We start from the raw sequence: 10,285 nt of genomic DNA, 5'->3' as shown, positions 1-10,285 counted from the left end.
TTAAAACCTTACTTATTTTTAATAGTTTAAATTTAAACAGCCACATGTGGCTAGTGGCCACCATATTGGCCAGTGCAGTTCCAGACCTTTCCCTGTGCTCTGCCCGGACAGAGATTTACTTTGAGGAAATGAGATCAGATGGTCTTGCAGCTTGCCTTTTCTGCATCCTATATCTTTTCAGGGTCAGTGCATCTGAACTTCAAAAGCAGCTTTAGCCAGGCATGGTGGCTCACGCCTGTAATCCCAGCACTTGGGATGCCGAGGCAGGCAGATTACTCGAGAGGTCAGGAGTTTGAGACCAGCCTGGCCAACACGGTGAAACCCTGTCTCTACTAAAAATAAAAAACCAGGCGTGGTGGTGGACACCAGCTATTCGTCAGAATCCCTTGGGGAGAATAATAGGGTTCTCTGGAGAAACAGAAAGTGGTGTCCGTTTCAGTCGGGGTCTGAAGGCACAGGAACCAGGAGCGTCAAGGGCAGGGAAGACCCAGCTCACGCAGTCAGCAGAGCCCGAAGTCACACCTCCTCTGCCTACTTGGGCCCTCAGTGGATCGGATGCGGCCCACACCCACACTGGGGAGGGCAGTAGCTTTACGCCGGTCACCAATTCAAAGACACACCCAGAAATAAAGCTTAACCAGCTATCTGGACATGCCTTTGCCCAGTTAAGTGGACACAAAAACTGTCACATGTAAGGTCTTGAAAACCGAGGTGTCTTGGCCTCTGCCCAGATCCCCTGATCAGCATCTCCTGGTCCCAGCATCTCTAAGACTGCCTGCCCAGTGCTGGCGTCAAGGCTCTATAGCCTGGTGACTGAGAGCTCAGGTCTGGTTCAAATCTCCCTCTGCCATTCTGAGCTGTGTGGCCTTAGGCAAATGACTGTACCACTCTGAGCTTCATTTTCTCCATCTGGAAAATGGGGATGATGATGATGATGATAATTGGATTGTTGGTAGAATTAAATGAGTTAACACAAGCAAAGGTCTTTGAGCTGTGCCTGACACATATGTAAGTGTTAGTATTATTTTCAGGTTTGGAAGCTACTGGCATCATTCATTTATCCAGTCCACTTTGGTGGCTATTTAAGCAGTTTGCAGAGTTTTTTTTTACTTAAAAATGGTGCAGTGGCTGGGCACGATGGCTCACGCCTATAATCCCAGCACTCTGGGAGGCCGAGATGGGTGGATCATGAGGTCAGAAGATCGAGACCATCTTGGCTAACATGGTGAAACCCCGTCTCTACTAAAAAAAAATACAAAAAATTAGCCGAGTGTGGTGGCAGGCGCCTATAGTCCCAGCTACTTGGGAGGCTGAGGCAGGAGAATGGTGTGAACCTGGAAGGCAGAACTTGCAGTGAGCCGAGATCGGGCCACTGTACTCCAGCCTGGGCGATAGAGCGAGACTCTGTCTCAAAAAAAAGAAAAAAAGCAACGGTGCAGTGGTGGCTGCCAATGGTGAATTTTGAGCTGGACCTTAATACCTTAATTACATTCATTGGTGACCCCACAAAGCCTCTGAGCCTGTCCTGATGAATAAAAGAGTTCCCCCCGCTGAGGCCCTGAGTGCAGCCACGACCCCAGCCCGGACAGTATGTGTGTGTTTGCAGACCAGCAGCCAGTGACGAGGAGCTCGCCAGGCTGAAGAGCAAGCGGGCCTGGGTGGCCCAGATAAAGAGGACCTGGGCAGGGCAGGGGGCTTCCCTGAAGCTCGGTGACCTCATGGTGCTGCTGGGTTAGTGCCCTGCCTGGTGGAGGGTGGTGGGGGGGGTCACCCAGGCATAGGATGGATCAGAGAGAGAGCATGCCCCCTCTTCATCCCCTAGGTGCCGTGGGAGCCTGTGAGTATGCCGGCTGCACGCCCCAGTTTTGCGAAGCCAACGGGCTGCGGTACAAAGCCATGATGGAGATCCGGCGCCTGCGGGGCCAGCTGACCAGCGCAGGTACGTCCCCGCGCCGGCATATGCTGCTGCACCCGGTGGGCACCCTGACCTGGGCACTTGAAATGTTTAAAAAAGTGATCCATAGAGTCCATGTTTGCACACTTGCTACGCACCAAAATGTTTTTATAACCCTAAATCAATACTTGGGGAGCTTTTCCAGGCACGAGGGAATGTGCACACGAGCAGGGCACTAACAGATTCGAGCTGCCAGCCTGCGCCTTCCCCCACCAGGTCGTCTCTCGGTTTCACCTTTTCCCTGGTGAGGCCCTGCCGTTTTCCATCACTGCTCTGGCCTGGACTCCCTTCCCTCTCACATGTCCCCCAGACCCTTCTCATGCAGAAGGATGAGGCCTTGCCCTGGACTCTACCTCAGCCCAGCAGCACATAATCCTTCCTGCCACCAACACCCAGGGAAGCTTGAGAGGAAGGAAATGTCCTCCAACATACGGCAAGAGGACCATGCGTACAGAGGGCAGCCTGGACACTGGGTCTCTTCTGGGCAGGCCACGTTCTTTTACCCAAGGCTAGTGGGGAATTTGCCTTCCATTCAAGGAGATCCCAGGGTTTACGATGCCAGCATTGATGGCTCTCTTCCAGCCGATCCTTCTCCCAGCGCCAGGTGCATGGTGGTGGCCCTGTCACTGTGCTCTGTGTCCCTCTGGCTGTGGCTTTCCAGAACAGCCCCATTCCAGGTGCAGCAGCTCAGAATTGCAGTCAGCCGCTAGATAGCACTGGTTACAGTGGCTTGGTGACATTAGACCTTTATTGTTGCAAGGAAGAGAAGCCACTGAGTCAGCAGCCCAGGGCATTTCTCTGCTGCCATCCTCCTGCCGTTCGCTGTGCCTTCCATCCTAAGGTCACCTCATGGGCTGAGGAGGTAGTTGGAGGCTTGGTCGCCCCTGCCTTCTGGGCAGGAGAAGGGAAGGACAAGGCCAGGGCACCCGCCGGCTGTCCTTTTCCTGTATTGAACGTTCCCAGGAATTCCAGCCGCAACTTCCTTCTTCACATCATGGACCAGAACTGAGTCTGAGGCCACCTGGGTGCTGGGGGAGGGCCGTCTCCTAGCAGAATGCTCTGCTGACCAGGCAGGATATGAGGCTTTGTCCCAAGGGAGAAGGAGGGGCTGGGGGGCGGCTGCAGTCCTGCCTGCTGGGGGCTTTGGGTCCTGCTGGTGGCCTCTGGGGAGTGGCTGAGGCTAGAGCACTGAACATGGTTGGGACTTTCTAGGAGGTCAGGGCAGAGCTGGCCCCAGGCCTCGCCACCACCATCCTCACTCTTGGATCTCTCCTCAGTCAATGCCGTGTGCCCAGAGGCTGAGCTCTTCGTGGATCCCAAGATGCAGCCGCCCACCGAGAGCCAGGTGACCTACCTGCGACAGATCGTGACGGCCGGCCTGGGGGACCACCTGGCCCGCAGGGTCCAGAGCGAGGAGCTGCTGGAGGACAAGTGGAGGAATGCCTACAAGGTGGGGCCCCCGCCGTCTCCCTGCCAGGGTAGCTTGGGGCACGGTCGGGGCGCCTGGCGAGGGGCAGGCAGGCTGGGTCCTTGGGGTCTTGGGGAGGCCTGTCCCCCTCAGTTGTGGGTCCCCACCGAGGAACAAGTGGGGCTTGCAGTAGAATCACATCTTCCTTGGTTAGTTTCTCACTCCCAACTTTTTTTTTTAATAACAGTTTAATGGAGATGGAATTCACACAGCATTTAAACTCTTTTTGGGTTTTCTGTTTTTCTTAGAAACGGGGTCTCGCTCTGCTGCCCAGGATAGAGTGCAGTGGCACAATCACAGCTCACTGGAGCCTCAAATTCCCAGGCACAAACAACGTTCTTGCCTCAGCCTCCTGAGTAGTTGGGACTAATTTTGTTGTTTTTGTTTTGTTTTTTGAGACAGAGCCTCACTCTGTTGCCCAGATTAGAGTGTAGTGGTGCGAACTCAGCTCACTGCAACCTCCATCTCCTGGGTTCCAGCCATTTTCCTGCCTCGGCCTCCCAAGTAGCTGGGATTACAGGCACGTGCCACCACGGCCAGCTAATTTTTGTGTTTTTACTAGAGAAGGGGTTTCATCATTTTGGCCAGGCTGGTCTCAAACTCCTGGCCTCAAATGATCTGCCTGCCTCAGCCTCCCAAAATGCTGGGCTTACAGGCAGTGTTACCCAGGCTGGTCTTGAACTCCTGGCCTCTAGCAATCCTTCCACCTTGGGCTGCCAAAGTGTTGGGATTACAGATGTGACCCACTGCATCTGGCCTGCATTTAAACCCATTTAAAGTGTTCAATTCAGTGGTTTTTAGTATTTTCACAGAGTTTTGCAACCATTAGCATAGTTAACTTTAGAACATTTTTATTACCCAACAAAGAAACCCCACACCTGTAAGCCATGAGTCCCCAGTTCCCCTTCACCACCGTTTTCATGATCCTGCTTTCCGTCGGTGATCTGCCTGTACTGGACATGTGGCATGAGTGGAATCTTAACATACATGGCTTTTTGTGTCTGGCCTCTTTCACTTAGTGTGATGCTCTCCAGCCCCATCCATGCCATGGCGGGCGTGGGTGCTGCTTTTTTTTTTTTTTTTTTTTTTTGAGATGGAGTTTTGCTCTTGTTGCCCAAGCCGGAGTGCAATGGCATGATCTTGGCTCATTGCAACCTCCACCTCCCAGGTTCAAGCAATTCTCCTACCTCAGCCTCCCGAGTAGCTGGGATTACAGGTGTGCGCCACCACACCCAGCTAATTTTTTTTTTAGTAGAAATAGGGTTTCATCAACATGGTGAAACCAGCCAGGCTGGTCTCGAACTCTTGACCTCAGATGATCCACCTGTTTTGGCCTCCCAGAGTGTTAGATTATAGGCATGAGCCACCGCACCCGGCACTTCCTTCCTTTTCATGGCTAGATCAGACTCCGGTGTGCAGATGGGCCGCGTTTCCTGGCAGATGGAACACTCTCCCACTTTTGTGGCTGGAGTGGATATTCAGAGTCTCCTGGGTTGAGAGTATGCAGAGACCCTGGGCTTGGGTTCCTTACTGACCACATCACCTCCATTCTCTGCAGACCCCTCTCCTCGACGACCCTGTCTTCATCCACCCCAGCTCCGTCCTTTTCAAAGAGCTCCCCGAGTTTGTGGTCTACCAGGAAATCATGGAGACCACCAAGATGTACATGAAAGGTGCTGAGGCCTGGGGACAGCCCCTTGTCCCCCGATGGTGGCTGTGATGGGGGTGTGGCTGGGACCCTGGGGCAGAGGCATGGGAGCCCCTCCCACAGAGGGTGCCGCTGTGACCCCAGCTTCCTCCCCCGGCCCCCAGGCGTCTCCAGCGTGGAGGTCCAGTGGATCCCGGCCCTGCTGCCCTCTTACTGCCAGTTTGACAAGCCCCTGGAGGAGCCAGCCCCTACCTACTGCCCCGAGCGGGGGCGGGTGCTGTGTCACCGAGCCAGCGTGTTCTGTGAGTTGGGGTAGTGTCCCAGGCAACCTGAGCCTCCCGCAGCCCTGGGCTTCTCGGACGCATGGCCCTGTCCGCTGCCCCTGGACGTGTGTCTTGGGTGGGGGAGGGATGGGACTCAGGCGGTCAGCTACAAGAGGGTCCCTGGCTCACTGACTCCTGCCCTCCAGATCGTGTGGGCTGGCCGCTCCCCGCCATCGAGGTGGATTTTCCAGAGGGCATTGACCGCTACAAGCACTTTGCCCGGTTCCTGCTGGAAGGACAGGTAGGTGGCACAGCGGCTCCAGGCCCTCATTTCAGGTACCGTGGGCAGCAGCAGCCTCACCCCTTCCTGTGGTCTCTCATCAGGTCTTCCGCAAGCTGGCCTCATACCAGAGCTGTCTGCTGTCCAGCCCCAGCACCATGCTGAAGACGTGGGCCAGGTACTGCTTGCAGTGGGCAGGAGGGGTCGGAGGCCTGAATGACCTCCCCAGGGCTGCTGGGACAGAGCACCACACACGGGGAGGCTTAAAAGATCCGAAGCGTGTGCTCAGGTCTGAAGGCTGCAGGGCCACGCTCTGTGCATCGGCTTTTGGGGAGGGTCCCTCTTGCCTCTGCCGGCCTCCTGGGCTTGTGGCCACATCACGGCAGTCTCTGCCTCCATCTTCATGTGGCCATCTCTCTGTGTGTCTCTAGTCTCCCTCCCTGTGCTCTCTCCTTATAAGGACACCAGTCATTGGATTCAGGGTCCACCCTACTCCAGGGTGACCTCTCCTTAACTCATGACATTTGCAATGACCCTCTTTCCATATAAGGTCACACGCTGATGTTCTTGGTGGGCATGAATCTGGGGTAGGGAAGACACTGGGCAGCTCCCTGAGAGCTGCCAGGTGTCAGTGGGAGGCATCCTGGCCCTGGGGACTTCCTCCCAGCTGAGCAGACCCCTGCCCCATCCCGCCCACCACCTCTGCTTCAGGGCTCACCCTTGCCCGCCACCTCCTCCTGCTCTCCTCCTGCCTGTGGTCCAGACCCACAGACACCTCCCCCTTCCTGGGACTGGCGAAGCCTGTGGTGCGGGGGCTTGGAGCACTGGAGGCAGACCTGAAGGTGCAGGCAGGTGCCAGGGACTCAAGATGGGGTGTGGGGCACAGCACCTGCTGCTGGGCTGTCAGGAGCAGCGTCAGTCACCCAGCTCACGTTTTCCAGTGTGGCCCTGTCCCAGGCGTGTTCTCGGGGCTGGGATACAGACACGGTCTTTGTCCTACAGTGGCGTCGCTTGGCCCCAGAGGGACAGAGCAGGACATGAGTGAGGCCTCAATGGGCTTGGGGTGGAGTGCGACTGGCCTGGTCGGGGAGAGCCTCACTGGGCAGATTCAGAGGAGGCAGGGCTGGAGCTGGGCACAAATCTGGAGGAAGGTTCCAGATGAGACAAGTTGCATGCACGGAGCAGCCTTGGTGGGCAAGGAATGTGGACCAGAGGCAGCCAGGGTGGATGGGAGGAGGTGGGATCTAGAGCCTTCTGTCCCAGGATGATTAGGGGAAGGGGACCCTTTGCCTTCCCTTTTATTTTATTATTATTATTTATTTTTTAGAAGGCCTGTCTAGAGAATTTTGTGTTTTTTGCTTTTGAGTTTTGTTTGCTTGTTTGTTTGTTTGAGACAGAGTTTTGTTCTTGTTGCCCAGGCTAGAGTGCAATGGCGCAATCTCGGCTCACTGCAGCCTCTGCCTCCCGGGTTCAAGTGATTCTCCTGCCTCAGCCTCCTGAGTAGCTGGAATTACAGGCACCCGCCACCATGCCCGGCAAATATTTTTGGATTTTTAGTAGAGATAGGGTTTCACCATGTTAGCCAAGCTGGTCTCGAACTCCTGGCCTCAGGTGATCCACCTGCCTCGGCCTCCCAAAGTGCTGGGATTACAGGCGTGAGCCACCACGCCCAGCCAATTTGTTTGTTTTTGAGACAAGGTCTTGCCCTGTCACCCAGGCTGGAGTGCAGTGGTATAATCATGGCTCACTGCAGCCTCCAAGTCCCGGGCTCAAGGGATCCTCCTACTTCAGCCTCCCGAGTAACTGGGGCTACAGGTGCATGTCACCATGCCCAGCCAGCTCTTCACCCTCCGGGGTGGGGCCGGTAGGGTGGTGATGCCTGCCCTGTTTTCAGGCCCCCAGCAGCAGCTGGTCTGTGCCCTGGCTGCCTGCCACCAACCTGCATCCCTGCCCCACAGGCTGCAGCCCCGGACGGAGAGCCTCCTGCGAGCGCTGGTTGCAGAGAAGGCCGACTGCCGTGAAGCCTTGCTGGCCGCTTGGAAGAAAAACCCCAAATGTGAGTTTGACCAGGGCCAGGGGGTGGGAGTGGACGGGATGGGGTCACCGAAGCAGGGGCTTTGTGCTTTGTGCACAGTCAGCCCTGGCTTGGCAGAAGGATCTGGCCCCATGGCTGCTGGCCAGCTTCCTGCCACCTCAGGAGAGTCCCTGGGCCCAGGGTCACCCTGACGCTATCCTCCTTCCCTCCCCTGCAGACCTGCTGGCCGAGTACTGTGAGTGGCTTCCACAGGCCATGCACCCCGATATCGAGAAAGCCTGGCCCCCTACCACTGACCACTGACCGTCAGACACCTGGCTGGAGGGCCGAGGACTGGAGGGCTGGCAGCAGCCTGTCACCCTGCGACCATGACTGCCTGGCGTGGGCTTCATGGCCTGCTCTCGGGAAGCAGGTCAAGCCCTGGGAACCTCGTCCATGAGAACTCGATACTGTATGAAGCGTGCTGCTGCCCGTGCCGTCTGGCCTGGGGGTGACTTTTTGAACTGATTATTACATGGTGGATGATGATTTCATCTCATGTGCTGGACGCTGTTCTGTTCAGTGTGCTCTTTGGACTACATTAGTCCGCCGTGGAGCAGCAGGGCCGGAGGTCTCTGCAGTCCCTTCCCCGCTGCCCTACCAGAAGGCCAAGGAGGCACGTGGAGGGCTCATCCTTTCTGCAATTCTTCCCTCTAGAGTCAGGGAGGTCCGCCCAGCCCTGGCCTCACAGCTGTCCCAGATGTTAGGTGAGCCACCGAGCTGTGCATTGACCTTGAGGGGCCCGGCTCGGGGCCCCCAGGCTCCACGCCTTCTTGGGAGGGTAGACGCCGGTACCTTTCCTGTGTTACGGCTGCGGGGAGTGAGCATCTCGTCTGCCTGTGGTCAGCTCTCAGACGGCAGGGAGCGGAGCTGACCTTGGCCGTGCTTGGTCACCGCTGCCATGCCGCAGAGGATGGGCCTAGCTAGGCTGGGGCCACAGGACTATTCTGTCGGCCTTGAATGGGGACTGCAGAACCCTCAGTTTGTCTCCCTTGTTCCTCTGTGGCCGAGGTGGGAGGGGTAGGTCCCCCAGCAAGAGAGACAGGAGCACCCCAGACAGGACCAAGGAGTTGGGAGGCCCCTGCCCTTGCATCCTCCATGGTGAGGGCCCGGACGTCTCCCCAGAGCCCAGCGCTCGCAGGATGGATTCCGCTCCTGGCTTTGCTTCTGCGGCTTTGGTGGAGACAGTTATGGAATAAAATGTTCCTTGCACCCAGATTATTTTGTGGAATACGCTTGGGGAAGGACACCCAGGTGGCGAGTGGGCTGTCGTGGGACGCGGCCTGGTGGCCGACCTGCCTTCCCAGTACTGCCATCTGCTCTAGGGAGGCCTCTCCTCGCTGGGTTTACTTACCTCCCTGGCTGCTCTCGAAGCCTGAGCAGCTCCCTCTCCCCACCTGCCCCATAGCTGAGATGGCAGCCCGGCCCTTCTCACTCCAGGTTCCTCCCCAGGAGCCCAAGGTAGGGCCGTGAGCCAGGGCCCTGCAGACACGTTTGCTTAACCCGCCCAGTGATTGAGGAAGACCTGAATTCCTCACTAACATGTAGAATTGAGCTGTTTCCCACTCAAAAGTACTGACCTCCAGCTTTCCTGAAATCCCACCGCACATGGGCTGGCAATTCTGAGATGAAAGCGGAAGCCATCATTCCCACCGCTGTCTCAGGCGCCAGGGCAGCCTCCTTAGGGACGTCCCTGCCTCCTCATCGCACTCCACAGCCACAGCAAAGCGTCCACAGTTGTAATTAGGCGATGCTTTTTTTAAAATGTTATGTAATTAACATACCATAAAATTCACCATTTGAAGGTGTACAGTTGCTCTTAGTATATCACAGTTGTGCAACCATTACCATGACCTGATTCCAGAGCATTTTTCTAGCTCTAAAAAGATACCCCGTACCCATCAGCAGTCTGCCCCATTTCTCCCAGTTCCCCCAGCTCCAGGCCCCACGAATCCACTTTCTGTCTCTGGATTTGTGCTTTCTGGACATTTATCTCTTGTTGCCTTTTTTTTTTTTGGTTTTTTGTTTGTTTTTTTTAAGAAATGTACCATTTTATTACAAAGAGGCTCACAAAAATGAAAATCGTATCTCAAAAAGGAAACTAGACTAGCACCTCCACCTGCAGAATTAGGAGAAGACGGGGCCGGCAGCGTTTCTTGGCTCACTTAAGGCCAGTGGGAAGGTATGAAAACAGGCTGATGTTACCTTAGGAGCCTGGAAAGAACAGGAAATCCTTGAAGACCCAGCTACCCCTTCTAGAATGTTCAATAAGGGCACCTTTCCAAAGCTATTAAGCGGGCACTTGGCATTTCAGGATTTTGTCTTATGGTTGCATAAGAGTATCCCTTTCACCCAGACCTGGCACCCTTTATGGTTCAAAGTTAAGAACTGGGGAAGAAGGCCGGACGCGGTGGCTCAAGCCTGTAATCCCAGCACTTTGGGAGGCCGAGACGGGCAGATCATGAGGTCAGGAGATCGAGACCATCCTGGCTAATACAGTGAAACCCCGTCTCTACTAAAAAAATACAAAAAGCTAGCCGGGGAGGTGGCGGGCGCCTGTAGTCCCAGCTACTCGGGAGGCTGAGGCAGGAGAATGGC

General features: G+C 55.8%; 1 protein-coding gene across 1 annotated transcript in view; it reads left to right on the top strand.

The window, feature by feature from the left end:
- DHX37 (DEAH (Asp-Glu-Ala-His) box polypeptide 37) overlaps positions 1 to 8,905 on the top strand; it is a 51,195-nt gene extending 42,290 nt beyond the window's left edge. The window contains exons 18-26 of the mRNA XM_011988892.1: positions 1,607 to 1,731; positions 1,823 to 1,939; positions 3,232 to 3,404; positions 4,981 to 5,095; positions 5,235 to 5,372; positions 5,540 to 5,634; positions 5,718 to 5,791; positions 7,572 to 7,669; positions 7,866 to 8,905. Of these exons, the coding sequence (XP_011844282.1) occupies positions 1,607 to 1,731; positions 1,823 to 1,939; positions 3,232 to 3,404; positions 4,981 to 5,095; positions 5,235 to 5,372; positions 5,540 to 5,634; positions 5,718 to 5,791; positions 7,572 to 7,669; positions 7,866 to 7,951 (1,021 nt within the window). The 3' untranslated portion in view covers positions 7,952 to 8,905. The remainder of the gene's footprint in view (positions 1 to 1,606; positions 1,732 to 1,822; positions 1,940 to 3,231; positions 3,405 to 4,980; positions 5,096 to 5,234; positions 5,373 to 5,539; positions 5,635 to 5,717; positions 5,792 to 7,571; positions 7,670 to 7,865) is intronic.
- Positions 8,906 to 10,285: the final 1,380 nt, after the last annotated feature.

The sequence above is a fragment of the Mandrillus leucophaeus genome, unplaced genomic scaffold (genome assembly GCF_000951045.1).
Source record: "Mandrillus leucophaeus isolate KB7577 unplaced genomic scaffold, Mleu.le_1.0 Scaffold34, whole genome shotgun sequence".
Taxonomy (NCBI): domain Eukaryota; kingdom Metazoa; phylum Chordata; class Mammalia; order Primates; family Cercopithecidae; genus Mandrillus; species Mandrillus leucophaeus.
This window is presented reverse-complemented; position numbering and strand designations above follow the sequence as displayed.